This window comes from Saccharomyces paradoxus, chromosome VII, assembly GCF_002079055.1.
Source record: "Saccharomyces paradoxus chromosome VII, complete sequence".
Classification (NCBI taxonomy): Eukaryota; Fungi; Ascomycota; class Saccharomycetes; order Saccharomycetales; family Saccharomycetaceae; genus Saccharomyces; species Saccharomyces paradoxus.
In genome coordinates, this window is record NC_047493.1 from 387,708 (window position 1) to 405,096 (window position 17,389).

At 37.6% G+C, this 17,389-nt stretch overlaps 7 protein-coding genes and 1 non-coding gene across 8 annotated transcripts; 4 read left to right on the plus strand and 4 right to left on the minus strand.

The window, feature by feature from the left end:
- Nucleotides 1-127: 127 nt before the first annotated feature.
- YBP2 (Ybp2p) lies at nucleotides 128-2,146 on the plus strand (the record flags this gene model as incomplete). Its single annotated transcript, XM_033910412.1, has 1 exon — nucleotides 128-2,146. The coding sequence occupies one exon, from the start codon at nucleotides 128-130 to the stop codon at nucleotides 2,144-2,146; it is 2,019 nt and encodes a 672-aa protein (XP_033766303.1).
- Nucleotides 2,147-2,375: 229 nt separating this feature from the next.
- Nucleotides 2,376-3,851, plus strand: PKP2 (protein kinase PKP2; the record flags this gene model as incomplete). The annotated part of the gene is made up of 1 exon (XM_033910413.1): nucleotides 2,376-3,851. One exon carries the CDS (start codon nucleotides 2,376-2,378, stop codon nucleotides 3,849-3,851), a length of 1,476 nt encoding a protein of 491 aa, XP_033766304.1.
- A 289-nt stretch (nucleotides 3,852-4,140) lies between these two features.
- Nucleotides 4,141-4,653, plus strand: RAD6 (E2 ubiquitin-conjugating protein RAD6; the record flags this gene model as incomplete). Its single annotated transcript, XM_033910414.1, has 1 exon — nucleotides 4,141-4,653. The coding sequence occupies one exon, from the start codon at nucleotides 4,141-4,143 to the stop codon at nucleotides 4,651-4,653; it is 513 nt and encodes a 170-aa protein (XP_033766305.1).
- A 444-nt stretch (nucleotides 4,654-5,097) lies between these two features.
- Nucleotides 5,098-5,898, minus strand: GEP7 (Gep7p; the record flags this gene model as incomplete). Its single annotated transcript, XM_033910415.1, has 1 exon — nucleotides 5,098-5,898. One exon carries the CDS (start codon nucleotides 5,896-5,898, stop codon nucleotides 5,098-5,100), a length of 801 nt encoding a protein of 266 aa, XP_033766306.1.
- Nucleotides 5,899-6,174: 276 nt separating this feature from the next.
- Nucleotides 6,175-7,758, minus strand: SDS23 (Sds23p; the record flags this gene model as incomplete). The annotated part of the gene is made up of 1 exon (XM_033910416.1): nucleotides 6,175-7,758. The coding sequence occupies one exon, from the start codon at nucleotides 7,756-7,758 to the stop codon at nucleotides 6,175-6,177; it is 1,584 nt and encodes a 527-aa protein (XP_033766307.1).
- Nucleotides 7,759-8,745: 987 nt separating this feature from the next.
- Nucleotides 8,746-10,278, plus strand: OLE1 (stearoyl-CoA 9-desaturase; the record flags this gene model as incomplete). The annotated part of the gene is made up of 1 exon (XM_033910417.1): nucleotides 8,746-10,278. The coding sequence occupies one exon, from the start codon at nucleotides 8,746-8,748 to the stop codon at nucleotides 10,276-10,278; it is 1,533 nt and encodes a 510-aa protein (XP_033766308.1).
- A 688-nt stretch (nucleotides 10,279-10,966) lies between these two features.
- On the minus strand, nucleotides 10,967-11,383 carry ERV14 (cornichon family protein; the record flags this gene model as incomplete). The annotated part of the gene is made up of 1 exon (XM_033910418.1): nucleotides 10,967-11,383. The coding sequence occupies one exon, from the start codon at nucleotides 11,381-11,383 to the stop codon at nucleotides 10,967-10,969; it is 417 nt and encodes a 138-aa protein (XP_033766309.1).
- A 239-nt stretch (nucleotides 11,384-11,622) lies between these two features.
- SPAR_Gtrna10E lies at nucleotides 11,623-11,694 on the minus strand. The gene has a single exon. It is a non-coding gene; the product is annotated as a tRNA-Glu (tRNA).
- Nucleotides 11,695-17,389: the final 5,695 nt, after the last annotated feature.

A 17,389-nucleotide genomic window follows, 5' to 3' on the forward strand; every position in this document is an offset into this window, starting at 1 on the left:
TCTCGCTGTGAAACCGATTTGCGCTGAAGTCAAAAACCTCTCTCATCGAAAGATACAAGAATATATATACTATGTTTGATCAAAAAAGCTGAAAGTACTCACCGTCAAAAACAGAGGCACAGTAAACATGGGAGAGTCAATTGAAACAATTTGTGAAAGTCTTGTCAGAGCTTTTCAGGAGGAGAAAGATGATTTTGTCTCCCTTGTAACAATTATTGATATGTATAACGAACAGGTAAACTCTGAAAAGTCCATAAAAGAAAAGGAACGTTATTTGGATGTCCTATTGAAACTGTTTAAGGAAAATCCAGCCACCTTAAAGAAAATTGGCTGGGATCTGCCGAAGGGTCTATTGCAGTTTTTTTCATGCAAAAACATCTATGTCAAGAAACATCTAGCTTCTAGTCCCATTGTTTCTAGTGTGATAAATTGCTTCGGTGCGTTAGCTCTCAATGGAAATCCGAAGGAATGCTTGTTAACCACTTGCGAATTAGTGTCAACACTCCGTATAGTATCGACTGGAACTGACGAATCCGACGAAGAGTATGAAGACTTAATTGATTCCGATAGAAATGATGCGACGAATAATACTGATGAGCCGTCAATCATCCATCCAGAGCTTGAGAAGTACACGGCCGAGAACACAGTAGAATTCATTCCCAATTTAAAAATTTATGTTCTCTCTGAATTTATGAGTTCGTTGTTGAAACAAGTCGACACTTTATATCCATCTAAATTCCTAGCCATGGCAATTTCTGCAATCGTTAACTACGTAACAACTAATGTGCAGGCTATGGATGATGTGCACTTTATTTTGCGCATAATGTACAATTTTTGTACTACTTATTCTCCAGCTCAACCATCAGCTATTCTGACTGACGGTATTGATGCAAGCGATCTTGAAAAAATCTATGGTGATGAATCTGTACTACAGAAAAAGCTACTTGCTAACCTGGGCGTACTCATGATTTCCAGTTGTCTGAAGAACAAACCAGGTAATATAGACAAGATATATTTTAAAACATTAATGCATAAAAAATTAGATGAACATGAGGTCGATGCCTCAATTTTACAGACATGCTACCAATACTACGAATATGTGACATCTTTAGGTGTCGATATGAAAGAACTTTTAGAAAAGCACTTAGAAGAATCAAGACATATCTATAATTCTCTTCTTCTGAACTCAGCGGCTTCAACACCCGAGTTCGAAGAAGAAATTAACCAAGTAGTGTATGAAGTATCTTATGCATATCAAATAAAGAAACTAGCCGATGAAAAAAATTTAGAGCCTGACCAATATGGAGTCTTAATCCTATCTGCAATACATTATTCTAAAAACGGTACGCACTTATTGCCACAAATTGATATCCAAAGTGCAATTTACTTGTACCTACGGTGTACGACAGCTTCGTTATTTTCAGAAATATACGAAAATAAGTTTTTAGAAAGTTCAGTACGCTATTGGCTGTGGGTATCCATAACCGAAACCTCCACGAAGAAAATAAAATGCGCCCTACAAAAACTTCCAGGTCACATTACCACAGCCTTTTTACAAATGTTACTAATGAAAACTTGCAATGAAGCGAATAACGACACGAAGTTAATCGACTTTACCCTTCTGAGAAAGATACTGTACCTAATGCCCGAAAGCACATCATTTACGTTCATGTTCGAGACACTGCTACATTGTCCATATATAACAGCAAAGATTGCTATTCTTGACATCCTAAGAGATATGATGATTAAAGCCCCTGAGGCTCCTAATGGCGAAGAATCGGTCAATTTACCTGAACAACAAAAATCTGAGAATACCGCTAATAGTGTACCGATAACGCCAAAACTACCCCCAAGACCTTACGTCACCATTAATGAAGATCGCATGGCATCTATTCATAGCATTGCCTTAATATGTTTTTCCGTTGCCAAGCAAAAGAAAAGAACGCAAGGTGATCTACTTTTGGTACTAACTTATATGAAATTTTTTGTTAGTTTAAGAAATAAATGGGATTTGGGACTGTTAACACTCATCAATAAAGAAATCTCAGAATCATTTCAAGGAGAAGGTGAACCCGAATTGGCATTCATCAACATTGCCAACAATACCTTGGGAGCATATATAGAAGAAACGAACATACGTCCATAAACTACATAATAAGTTTGTCACCCTCTCCTTTCTTTTGGTTCTGGGCGAATCTCATTATTCTAATATAGGGAAACACTGTTCTGAGTCAACCGAACTTTTTCATTTTTTAGGATTCAGCGCCCGAATATCAAGAAATAAAAGGCGAAGGGGTTCATACACTAGAGCCCATGAAGTATGCAAAAGATGAAGATTGCGAGAGGTCGGCCGATGGGTAAATAGTTCTGTCATTATGTCTAAATACCAATTTAATTGCATAAGATACCGGCACTTTCTCAGAACATCTAATATTTCACAGATCCCTGATTTTACGAAATACTGCATAGGGCCTGTAAATGAAGAATTAGCACCTTACATCATGGAAACCATGAAGGCATACCCTTCAAACTCCAAATATATTAACCCTCAGCATTACTACCATAATAGAACGGTTCTAGTAGAAAATTACTTAAAACGAAGTCCAAACCCAGTATCATTAACGCAATTAGCGCAATATTATGACGATTCTACCAAGCTGACCAGAACCAAAATCATCAACTCCGGAAAGTTCGTAAAGGAAGAGCTTGTGATTAGGATCGCGCATAAATTGAATCAATTGCAACAACTCCCATTTAATGTTGTTAACAACTTCCATTTTGTTCAAGTTTATGAGTCATATTACAACATCTTTGAAAGCTTTAGAAAATACCCAACTATAAGAACTTTGGATGACGCTTCTCAATTTGCAGATTTTATCAAAAATATGTTAGAAGGCTTCAATACTCTAAATTTACCACATTTGATAATGGGGGCTTTAGAATGTACAATTTTGGACCTTTATCCTCGTGAGAAAATGGACCAACTGCTATCTGATCTGTTAAGGGCTCGAATATCGAGAAGATTAATTGTGGAGGAACACGTCAGTATCACAGCTAACTACACTAGTGGTAAGGAAGAAAACACCTTGGTATTGGGTGATATCTTTCAAGAATGTAGTGCTATGAAATATTTATTGGAAGCCAGTGAAGAATCTAAAAAATTCATTCAAGACATGTACTTTAAGGACATTCCTATGCCAGAATTCATTATCGAAGGTGACACCCAACTGAGCTTTTACTTTTTGCCTACACATTTGAAGTATTTATTAGGGGAGATCCTCCGGAATACTTATGAAGCAACCATGAAGCATTATATCCGTAAGGGACTAGAAAAGCCGGAACCAATCATAGTCACTGTAGTAAGTAACGATGAATCCTATTTATTCAGGATCTCGGATAAGGCTGGGGGCGTCCTTCATGATGATGAAAATTTATGGTCTTTCGGTAAATCAAAAGAAAGAGCTCAAGAATCCTTGAACAATTTTCACAAGTTACCTGGTTTACAAACAGTATCTATTTATGACGAAGTACATTCCCATAATAAATACAACCCGAACCTTAAGTCATTGCAGTCAATAACATTAAAACCGTATATGCATACGTCATTAGAACCAATGAGTTATCCTAGTATCATCAATGGGCACATCAAATATGAAACTCCCTTAATTGAATTATTAAGGCGGTCTTTTAGGTACAAGCTTGGCATTGGTTTAGCTATGTGTAAAGTGTATGCCGAGTATTGGAACGGTGACCTTTCATTGCATTCAATGCCTGGATATGGCACCGATGTTGTATTAAAATTAGGCAACTTGATGAAACATACGAAGAAAGTGCAATTAGATAAAGTATGAGCCACCCACGCTTGTACTATATACCAAAAAACAAATACATATTCGGAAGTTAGTATAATAACTACATTATCCGGAATGATGGGCATATCAAAAGGGCACCTCCGGGTAGCCGAGAGTAGAAAACTGTGGAAAAATAAAAATGAAAGCAAATGGAGTTTGTAAGAGAAAAAAGGAAAGGACTATCAAGTTGTAGGGTAGGTGACATAAATAATAAATTGGAGAAAGTCAGTAAAGATTGAGTTTCAAGAATTTTTTGGGTAGATAGAAACTAACAGGTAAAGCACACGCTATGTCCACACCAGCTAGAAGAAGGTTGATGAGAGATTTCAAACGTATGAAGGAAGATGCCCCACCGGGAGTATCTGCTTCACCATTACCTGATAACGTCATGGTATGGAATGCTATGATTATTGGGCCTGCCGATACTCCATATGAAGATGGCACATTTAGGTTGCTATTGGAGTTTGATGAAGAGTACCCCAATAAGCCACCGCATGTCAAATTTTTGAGTGAGATGTTTCATCCAAATGTCTATGCAAATGGGGAAATTTGTTTGGATATTTTGCAGAACAGATGGACTCCAACATACGATGTGGCATCTATACTGACATCCATTCAAAGTTTATTCAACGATCCAAATCCAGCTTCACCAGCAAACGTTGAAGCTGCAACATTATTTAAAGATCATAAATCACAGTACGTCAAAAGAGTTAAAGAGACGGTAGAGAAGTCTTGGGAAGATGATATGGACGATATGGACGATGACGACGATGACGACGATGACGATGACGAAGCAGACTGAGAAAAACAAAAGAATCTTAGTGATGAATACCCTGTCGATTTTATTTATTTGATTGCCTTTTTATTCAATCAAATATACTGCTTCATCATAAGTTTTTTCATCTATCTATTCGTTTCCTTTCTATTCTCCCATCTGCTGCTTTGTACAATAAAGAAGATTTAATAATGATAGAAACATTGCATATAAATAATATACTAAAAAGAAATACTACTCTACCATAAATTTCCTTGGAAAAACAACATGAAATGAGAAAGAAGGACAATTTGTTATTGGCTTGCTGCCGATACCCGTATCTTTCGTGCTTGATTCAAGGAATACATATTTAGAGTAAGAATTATTTACATAGATAACTTAATATATAATATATAAAAAAATAAAAAAACAAGGAAAAAAATCATTAGGGACTGATGTTTAAAATACAAGAACGAAGATCACCCTTGATTTTCACGCTGAAATTGCGGTGCTGTTCTGTGTAGGTGGCTCCTTAGTTTTCTGTTTTGTACTTTCATCCAACCACACAAATATGGAAACAAAAACGACAAATGAAATTATGGCCTTACTGAATGGATCTATGCTTTTCCAAGTAAACCTTTTGCCGTCGAGCTGAAAAACCTTGACCACTTTTTGCACATCAGCAGGTAATAGATTTACATTTTTGTTATTTTGTAGAAGTAACCAATTATATTCGATGAATGGAAGTTGCAAGAATTGGGACTTTAGCGGCGAGGAAGAGTTTGCTCGGATAAATAAACTTCGAGGTCCAAGAAAGCCAAATGCATTGTAATACCATAGCTGGATAAAATTATGCTTTAGATTCTTCCAATCTCCTTGCATTCTTTCATTTATTGCAAAATTCAATAAATCCAAATCATTGTCATTTAGCTTGGGAAATTTTTGAAGTAATATATCCGTATCTATTAAGTGATTATTATGTGACAAAGATGGATTGAAGAATTTGTTTATAATGAGACCAAGCTCGCCGTTGTTTAGACGTTCAGTTAATAGGTGATCGCGTTTCAAACCAATGGTTTTGTCCTCGTCTAGGTCTGGTGCACTTGGTTGCAAGACACTAAATATCTCGGACACTGTCTGTGAGAATGAAATGGGGTTCTCCTTGGACGTATTGTTAACATTTTGGGCCAAACGTATTTTCTGCTTCAAAAGCAAAGAAGTCGGCGGAGCTCTTTTCAAGTTTGGCTGATAGAATCTCTTTATTAGAAGATTCCTCGCCACCGGGTTTATCATGTAGTTGATTGTGGAGGCTTTGCGCAATCACAATCTAAAAATCTCAACATTTAATAATCTCACACAATTGAACTTTCTATGGCTGATTTTAAGGAATATATATATATATGTGTATACTATTCTCAAAAAAAAAGAAAGAGGGCCCAAAAAACCTCGCCTAGTAAATGATGAAAAAAAAAACTAAACTTTATTGGGATAAAAAAGTAAAAATCAGAAAAAACCCTATATATATATATATGTAGTTAAATGAAGCCAGTTCCTTTTCTCTAGTATATTTCAGCCAACGTGCCCTCTCTGTTTTCTTGCCATCTGCGGATCAATTTCCTTATGATGTGTTTGTTTCCTTGCCAAAACACTTAAAATGTCAGTCAAAGACACAACACCTATCAATTTACCTGTTCTATACTCCTTTTCAAAATGTGCCGGAGTTGGGGATGCGGGACAATTATTTGAACTTTGAGGTGGTGGCATTGGTGTCGATGGAGATTGCGGCTGAGAAGGCGGAGAACCGCTCAAATTTATATTTACATTTATTTTGTTGTTTGATGTATCTGAAGATTTTAGAACAGGAGAGTTGGCCATCCTAGAAGAGTGCGTATTTGAATGGTATGACGATGCAAGCGATGGCAATGTCGTTACGGGTGGAGTACTTGGTGATGGCGATGAGGATTTTTCGGAAGATGCTGATGGTTGATTGTCATTTGGTTGTACTATCCATAATCTGTGAGATTTGGTAGCCACCAACTTGGCAAATGTTCTTGCCAGGGAACTTGTTGGATACACATGGAAAATGGGAAAGGAATCCTTACCGGTCTCTAGACCTCTTAAATTTAAAATGACCGAGACAAAATGACGACATGTATTGTGTAGTAAAGGATATTGCGAAGTTCTAGTAACGTGTTTGACGTCCGTTACAGAGATATTACCAATCAAATTTCCTTGAGGGTCAACTACGGCAATGGAGGAGATTCTTTCCACATACATTTTATGTAAGGCCATAATTAGATGTTCGTCACCTTGAATGGATATAACACGTGATTGCTTGAACGTAGGTTTATCACGAGCTGCATTTAGTACGCCAATATTCAGTTCCTCAAGGGAAGAGTCCAAGAGAGGCTTCAAGTTGGGAAACGATCTCGCATTATCCCACAGATACTTAATCAATCGACGTTGAGAAAGAATACCTTTGATCTGTGTCATTTCCACGTTTGTGATGGCAACACGATGTACACCTGCGCCTAATATGCCTATTACTGTCGATAAGTTTTCCGTCTCAGGTAATTTGTAGAATGGATTCTTTGGTGTCAGCTTTACTATTTCGCCCACAGGCACAGACTTACCATTCTGGCAGTCTGAAGTGATCTTGTCGTTGCTCACTTTAATTCTGTTTAACACAAGAAGAAGGTATGCATTGAGGTCATTATAGTCGAATGTCAAACAATTCATGTCCCCTGGAAAATTCTCCACAGGCAAAGACGTTAGCTGGTGCTTGACTAGAGTGTTGAATGCTTCTTCTACTGAAATAGAACCTTTAATAAAAATCAGCTTGTTCTGCTCTACCAAATTCGAAAGAAGAGTGTGTTGCCATTCTTGCTTATGAACAGACAACAGGTTCTGCGAATTCAGAGTGGACAAGGAGTTTCCATTATTGTTTGAATATTCCGTGTTATCCAGCGCGGAAAGAGAAGATGAAGAAGAAGATTTCGAGATAGATTTATGTAGTGATTCTGTGTCGCTTTTGTTCCCTCCACTGTTCTTTTCCGTCTGTTCGCTCAAACTATTTGAATCAGTGGAATTCGGTAATTGAGGTGGGGTAGAAAGCATTTCCACAATGGACGTGTGTCTTGTATTTTGGGGCATTGAGTAAGTCTTGCTGAAAAGATGGTGTTATGGGGGTAGCCGTATCGTTATGTTGATAAGTTTTTAACAAAAAAATGAGTTTCGTTTGCAGAGCTGATTACTGAGATGATATTGCTAAGATTAAAGTCATCTGTGAAGTTTCTCAAAAACCTCATGGTTTCTCCTTCACACAATTTCATTTCATTTGCCGGGCGGAAAAAAAAGGAAGAAAAAAAAAATGACACATGGAAATAAGTTAAGGATTAGCGGATATGTAGTTCCAGTCCGGGTTATAAAACCACGTGACAATATCTCTGGATGAGGATGGGTAACCCTCTCCAATCGCTATATACGTCTAAAATACCCCGGGACGAAGACTTTTTCTGAAGCATTTTTCGGGCGCCCGGTGGCCAAAAACTAACTCCGAGCCCGGGCATGTCCCGGGGTTAGCGGGCCCAACAAAGGCGCTTATCTGGTGGGCTTCCGTAGAAGAAAAAAGCTGTTGAGCGAGCTATTTCGGGTATCCCAGCCTTCTCTGCAGGCCGCCCCAGTTGGCTTGGCTCTGGTGCTGTTCGTAAGAATCACATCGTCTATGGCAGGCAGAGGTAATAACGGCTTAAGGTTCCCTTCGCATAGTCGGCAGCCTTCTTTCGGACGTTGAACACTCAACAAACCTTATCTAGTGCCCAACCAGGTGTGCTTCTAGGAGTCTTACCCACTCAGACATAGCTATCCCTATTGTTACGGCTATGAGGATGGCACACAAAAGTGGAAATAATAGTAGTTAACAATATATGCAGCAAATCATCGGCTCCTGGCTCATCGAGTCTTGCAAATCTGCATATTCATATATATATGGGGGCAGATCTTGATTCATTTATTGTTCTATTTCCATCTCTCCTACTTCTCTCTTTCTTTATATTCTTTTATTAGATAAAATAGAACATCATTGTTATAGATAGTTGTGGTGATCATATTATAAACATTACTAAAAACATTACAACAAAGATGCCCACTTCTGGAACTACTATTGAGTTGATTGACGACCAATTTCCAAAGGACGACTCTGCCGCCGGTGGTGTTGTCGATGAGGTCGACTTAACCGAGGCTAATATTTTGGCTACTGGTTTGAATAAGAAAGCACCAAGAATCGTGAACGGTTTTGGTTCTTTAATGGGTTCCAAGGAAATGGTTTCTGTGGAATTCGACAAGAAGGGAAACGAAAAGAAGTCTAATTTGGATCGTCTGCTGGAAAAGGACAACCAAGAAAAAGAAGCAGCTAAAACTAGAACTCACATCTCTGAACAGCCATGGACTTTGAATAATTGGCACCAACATTTGAACTGGTTGAACATGGTTCTTGTTTGTGGTATGCCAATCGTTGGTTGGTATTTCGCTCTTTCAGGTAAGGTACCTTTGCATTTAAACGTTTTCCTTTTCTCCGTTTTCTACTACGCTGTCGGTGGTGTTTCTATTACTGCCGGTTACCATAGATTATGGTCTCACAGATCTTACTCCGCTCACTGGCCATTGAGATTATTCTACGCCGTTTTCGGTTGTGCTTCCGTTGAGGGGTCCGCTAAATGGTGGGGCCATTCTCACAGAATTCACCATCGTTACACTGACACCTTGAGAGATCCTTATGATGCTCGTAGAGGTCTATGGTACTCCCACATGGGATGGATGCTTTTGAAGCCAAATCCAAAATACAAGGCCAGAGCTGATATCACTGATATGACTGACGACTGGACCATTAGATTCCAACACAGACACTACATCTTATTGATGCTGTTGACCGCTTTCGTCATTCCAACTGTTATTTGTGGTTACTTCTTCAACGACTACATGGGTGGTTTGATCTATGCCGGTTTCATCCGTGTCTTTGTTATTCAACAAGCTACCTTTTGCATTAACTCTATGGCTCATTACATCGGTACCCAACCATTCGATGACAGAAGAACCCCTCGTGACAACTGGATTACCGCTATTGTTACTTTTGGTGAAGGTTACCATAACTTCCACCACGAATTCCCAACTGATTACAGAAACGCTATTAAGTGGTACCAATACGATCCAACCAAGGTTATCATCTATTTGACTTCTTTGGTTGGTCTAGCATACGACTTGAAGAGATTCTCTCAAAACGCTATTGAAGAAGCTTTGATTCAACAAGAACAAAAGAAGATCAACCAAAAGAAGGCCAAGATCAACTGGGGCCCAGTTTTGACTGATCTGCCAATGTGGGACAAGCAAACCTTCTTGGCTAAGTCTAAGGAAAACAAGGGCTTGGTTATCATCTCCGGTATTGTTCACGACGTATCTGGTTATATCTCTGAACATCCAGGTGGTGAAACTTTAATCAAGACTGCATTAGGTAAGGACGCTACCAAGGCTTTCAGTGGTGGTGTCTACCGTCACTCAAATGCCGCTCAAAACGTCTTGGCTGATATGAGAGTGGCCGTCATCAAGGAAAGTAAGAACTCTGCTATTAGAATGGCTAGTAAGAGAGGTGAAGTCTACGAAACTGGTAAGTTCTTTTAAGCATCACATTACAATAACAAAACTGCAACTACCAAAAAAAAAAATTGAAAAATCATAAATTAAAAAAAAAAATCAACATTTGAATTTTTTTTTTTTCATGATTACGTTTTGACATTTTTCCTTTTTTTTTTTTCTCTTATTACGATTTACCTTTTTTATTTAATTTTTTCATTTTTAGTATTTTATTCTTCGTTATTTATGTATAGAAATTTTCATTTTCATTTAGATTCAGATTTAGTTAAACTCTTTTTTTTATATATCTTTTGCTCTAACTTCAGTGCTTTAGTTTCCTTCGGTTTTTCGAATCATTGCTGAGGTAACTGTAAAGGCATACTCCCCTTTTTAAACCATTTTCGTAATCAGGCGCATCCTTTTAGTTTTTTTTTTTTGGAATTTGAATTTGTATGACATACTAGCTATACAAATCTTTATGTACACATTTATACAGTAACCTATTATTTACCGTTTTTAACTCTAATAGATGCTAGTATAATAAGAAAGAAAAACTTAATAACTTCCACCGACAATTGAGAAACAAAGCAAAAAAGAAAAAAGGGAAGCACAGAACTAATACATTCCGTGTATTATCTTTTTTATCTTCAATTTTCCTTCAATCCATGGACGACCGTTAAGTATTTCCATTATTCTTTGCCTCTTATTTTTTTTTCAAATTTCAATGTCTTATTATTTAAAAGTCATCGCCACTTTCAGCAATCAAAGCCATGATCATTCTATACAAGTAGAAGAAGAACATCAATAAGTGGAAACCCAATTTTAGAAAACTTTCTCTTTTATGCTTACCTAAAGTTCTGAATATTTCGGTAGCATCCAATAACTGGACCTTATTGTAGATCTTGTTTAAATTGTATGCTAGAACCGGTAGATTTAGTAAAAATACAAACCAGTAACCGTTCAGTAAGAATAGTAATGACAAGGCACCATGCAACGCGGCTTCAGGGGTGATTAACTTGTTGACTTTGGAACATAATTCAATTGGATTGATATAATCAGCTTCTAAATCAGCGTATAATATTGTGAAATGCACTTGGCCGAACAAATTGATACAGTTGACAACAACAGCAAGGATAAATAACCAAGCACCCATTTTTTTCTTTATTTTTAATTCCTTTTACTTTACTGTAATTGCAGTTTCAAAGATAAATGTCTTCGTTAACTATTGAAACATGATAACATGAGAAAAATCTAAATCTCTCCTTCGTATTAAGGAATACATAATCTAGCTATCATTCTTAAATCTTTCTCCTTCCTTGTTTTTTCTCCGAAAAGAAGAAAAAAATTTTCTTTCACGGAACTAACGAAAAAAAAAAAGCTCTATAAAAAATACTCCGATACGGGGAGTCGAACCCCGGTCTCCACGGTGAAAGCGTGATGTGATAGCCGTTACACTATATCGGAAACTAATTGGTTGAAAATGTTGTATTACGGGCTCGAGTAATACCGGATGTCTTGACAATCCTAAAGTCGTTTAGGAGAGTAACTTGTTGTCAGACTTATTATTATCGTGATTCACAGAATGTTACTTATCCTATATAATCTATATAAGATCTGAATCTAACTAAAGGGTGGAAGCGCGGAATCTCGGATCTAAACTAATTGTTCAGGTATTTATACGTTTGGTTAGTTTGGTTCATCTTAGGCAAGTAGGTTGCCTAGTATACTCAATCTTGTCTATTGTTTCGTACGTGTTTCATACATGTTTTATGTCTAGGTTGGTAAATCTAGTAATGCTGAGGTATCTCATCTTGAGATACAACAGAAAAATTGATGAAAGAAGGCCTCCACATTAATGTAATCAGCGCAAATCATCAACTGTTTGCGCTTCTTGTTGGATGAAATTTTATATCTGTTGGAATGAAATTCTAATATCATCTATTTAATAGTATATTATAATATGCGGTGCAAGAGGATGGCATAAAGATTGAGAAACAGTCATCCAATCTAATGGAAGCTGAAATGCAAGGATTGATAATGTAATAGGATAATGAATGACAACATATAAAAAGAAAGAAGATAAAATAATAACACTATGTAGAACTATCGATTCCCTTTTGTGGATTCCTATATCCTCGAGGAGAACTTCTAGTATATTCTATATACCTAATATTATAGCCTTTAGTAACAATGGAATCCCAACAATTATCTAATTACCCACATAATTCTCATGGTAGCGCCTGTGCTTCGGTTACTTCTAAGGAAGTCCACACAAATCAAGATCCGTTAGACGTTTCAGCTTCCAAAATTCAAGAATATGATAAGGCTTCCACTAAGGCTAACTCTCAACAGACAACAACACCTGCTTCATCAGCTGTTCCAGAGAACCCCCATCATGCCTCTCCTCAAACTGCTCAGTCACATTCACCACAGAATGGGCCGTACCCACAGCAGTGCATGATGACCCAAAACCAAGCCAATCCATCTGGTTGGTCATTTTACGGACACCCATCTATGATTCCGTATACACCTTATCAAATGTCGCCTATGTACTTTCCACCTGGGCCACAATCACAGTTTCCGCAGTATCCACCATCAGTTGGAAAGCCTCTGAGCACCCCATCACCTGAGTCAGGTAATACATTTACTGATTCATCCTCAGCGGACTCTGATATGACATCCACTAAAAAATATGTCAGACCACCACCAATGTTAACCTCACCTAATGACTTTCTAAATTGGGTTAAAACATACATCAAATTTTTACAAAACTCGAATCTCGGTGATATTATTCCGACAGTAAACGGAAAACCCGTACGTCAGATCACTGATGATGAACTCACCTTCTTGTATAACACTTTTCAAATATTTGCTCCCTCTCAATTCCTACCTACCTGGGTCAAAGACATCCTATCTGTTGATTATACGGATATCATGAAAATTCTTTCCAAAAGTATTGAAAAAACGCAATCTGATACCCAAGAGGCAAACGACATTGTGACCCTGGCAAATTTGCAATATAATGGCAGTACACCTGCAGATGCATTTGAAACAAAAGTCACAAACATTATCGACAGACTAAATAATAATGGCATTCATATCAATAACAAGGTCGCATGCCAATTAATTATGAGAGGTCTATCTGGCGAATATAAATTTTTACGCTACACACGTCATCGACATCTAAATATGACAGTCGCTGAACTGTTCTTAGATATCCATGCTATTTATGAAGAACAACAGGAATCGAGAAACAGTAAACCTAATTACAGGAGAAATCCGAGTGATGAGAAGAATGATTCTCGCAGCTATACGAATACAACCAAACCCAAAGTTATAGCTCGGAATCCTCAAAAAACAAATAATTCGAAATCGAAAACAGCCAGGGCTCATAATGTATCCACATCTAATAACTCTCCCAGCACTGACAACGATTCCATCAGTAAATCAACTACTGAACCGATTCAATTGAACAATAAGCACGACCTTCATCTTAGGCCAGAAACTTACTGAATCTACAGTAAATCATACGAATCATTCCGATGATGATCTTCCTGGACACCTTCTTCTTGATTCAGGAGCATCACGAACTCTTATAAGATCTGCCCATCACATACACTCAGCGATATCTAATCCCGACATAAGCGTAGTTGATGTTCAAAAAAACAATATACCAATTAACGCTGTTGGTGATCTTCAATTTCACTTCCAGGACGACACCAAAACAACAATAAAGGTATTGCACACACCTAACATAGCCTATGACTTACTCAGTTTGAATGAACTGGCTGCACTAAATATTACAGCGTGCTTTACCAAAAACGTCTTAGAACGACCTGACGGCACCGTACTTGCACCTATCGTAAAACATGGAGACTTTTACTGGGTGTCTAAAAGGTACTTGCTTCCGTCGAATATCTCAGTACCCACAATTAATAACGTTCACACAAGTGAAAACACACGTAAGTATCCTTATCCTTTCATTCATCGGATGCTTGCGCATGCCAATGCCCAGACAATTAGATATTCACTTAAAAAGAACACTATTACGTATTTTAATGAATCAGATGTTGACTGGTCTAACGCTACTGATTATCAATGTCCCGATTATTTAATCGGCAAAAGCACCAAACATAGACATATCATAGGATCACGGCTAAAATACCAAAGTTCATATGAACCTTTTCAATACTTACATACTGACATATTTGGGCCTGTTCACAACCTACCAAAGAGTGCACCATCCTATTTCATCTCATTCACTGATGAGAAAACAAAATTCCGTTGGGTTTATCCATTACACGACCGTCGCGAGGACTCTATTCTCGATATCTTTACTAAGATACTAGCTTTCATTAAAAACCAGTTTCAGTCCAATGTTTTGGTTATTCAAATGGACCGTGGTTCTGAGTACACTAACAAAACTCTCCATAAATTCCTTGAAAAATATGGCATAACCCCATGTTATACAACCACAGCGGATTCCCGAGCACATGGTGTCGCTGAACGGCTGAACCGTACCTTATTAGATGACTGTCGTACTCAACTGCAATGTAGTGGTCTACCGAATCATCTATGGTTCTCGGCAGTCGAATTTTCTACTATCGTACGGAACTCACTAGCTTCACCTAAAAGCAAAAAATCCGCAAGACAACTCGCTGGGTTGGCAGGACTCGACATCAGTACTTTATTACCTTTCGGTCAACCCGTTATAGTCAATAATCATAACCCTGACTCCAAAATTCATCCTCGTGGCATTCCTGGCTACGCTCTACATCCATCTCGAAACTCTTATGGATATATCATCTATGTCCCATCTTTGAAGAAGACAGTAGATACAACTAATTACGTTATTCTTCAGGGCAAGGAATCCAGATTAGACCAATTCAATTACGACGCACTCACCTTCGATGAAGACGTGAATCGTATAACTGCTTCATATCAATCGTTCATTGCTTCAAATGAGATCCAACAATCTAACGATCTTAACATAGAATCTGACCATGATTTTCAATCTGACGTTGAACTGAACCCTGACCACCAGAGAAATGTCCCTTCAAACGTTCCGATTCCAACTGACTCCCCACCTCCATCAACTCATACTGAAGATTCAAAACCTATATCTGAAATCAATCTTCGTGCACCCAAAGAAGTTGATCCTAACATATCTGAATCTAATATTCTTCCATCTAAGAAGAGATCTAACATCCCCCAAATTTCTGCTACCGACAGTGCCGGTTCGGGTGGTATAAATAAATCAGATGTTCCTTTACTTACCCCTTTGTCCAAATCTGACACACAAAATTCATACCAAGCCAGTGAATCTGATAATTTGAGTGACTCAGACTCACACAGCGACATTGATACTGACTCTACAAACGTGACAATACCCAGTTTGGGTGGTACCAACAACAAAACTGTTCCGCAGATAAGTGACCAAGAGACTGAGAGAAGGATTATACACCGTTCACCTTCAATCGATGCTTCTCCACCGGAAAATAATTCATCGCACAATATTGTTCCTATCAAAACGCCAACTACTGTTTCTGAACAGAATACCGAGGAATCTATTATCGCTGATCTCCCACTCCCTGATCTACCTCCAGAATCTCCTACCGAATTCCCTGACCCATTTAAAGAACTCCCACCGATAAATTCTCATCAAACTAATTCCAGTTTGGATGGTATGGATGACTCTAATATCTCTGCTACTATCACTAGTAAGAAAAGATCATTAGAAGATAATGAAACTGAAATTGAGGTATCACGAGACACATGGAATAGTAAGAATATGCGTAGTTTAGAACCTCCAAGGTCAAAGAAACGAATACATCTAATCGCGGCTGTAAAAGCAGTAAAATCAATCAAACCAATACGAACAACCTTAAGATACGATGAGGCAATCACCTATAATAAAGATATAAAAGAAAAGGAAAAATATATCGAAGCATACCACAAAGAAGTCAACCAACTATTGAAAATGAATACTTGGGACACTGACAAATATTATGACAGAAAAGAAATAGACCCTAAAAGAGTAATAAACTCAATGTTTATCTTCAACAAGAAACGTGACGGAACTCATAAAGCTAGATTTGTTGCAAGAGGTGACATTCAGCATCCTGATACGTACGATACAGGTATGCAATCCAACACTGTACATCATTATGCGTTGATGACATCCCTATCACTTGCATTAGACGATGACTCCTTCATTACACAATTAGACATATCTTCGGCGTACTTGTATGCAGACATCAAAGAAGAATTATACATAAGACCTCCACCACATTTAGGAATGAACAACAAGTTAATACGGTTGAGGAAATCACTTTATGGTTTGAAACAAAGTGGTGCAAACTGGTATGAAACGATCAAATCATATCTGATTGAACAATGTGATATGAAAGAAGTTCGCGGATGGTCATGCGTATTTAAGAATAGTCAAGTAACAATTTGCTTATTCGTTGATGATATGATATTGTTCAGCAAAGACTTAAATTCAAATAAAAGAATTATAGCAAAACTCAAGATACAATACGATACCAAGATTATAAATCTAGGTGAAAGCGATGATGAAATTCAATACGACATCCTTGGCTTAGAAATCAAATATCAAAGAGGTAAATACATGAAATTAGGTATGGAAAACTCACTAACTGAGAAAATACCCAAATTAAACGTACCTTTGAATCCAAAAGGAAGAAAACTTGGTGCTCCAGGTCAACCAGGTCTCTATATAAACCAGAAGGAGCTAGAGCTAGAAGAAGACGACTACAACATGAAGGTGCATGAAATGCAAAAGTTGATAGGTCTAGCGTCATATGTTGGATATAAATTCAGATTTGACCTATTATACTATATCAACACACTTGCACAACATATACTATTTCCGTCCAAACAAGTGTTAAACATGACATATGAATTGATACAATTCTTATGGGACACTAGAGACAAACAATTAATATGGCACAAAAGCAAATCTGCAAAACCAGAAAATAAATTAGTTGTAATAAGCGATGCCTCTTATGGCAACCAACCATATTACAAATCTCAGATTGGTAATATCTATTTACTAAATGGAAAGGTGATCGGAGGAAAATCAACAAAAGCTTCATTAACATGTACTTCAACCACAGAAGCAGAAATACACGCAATC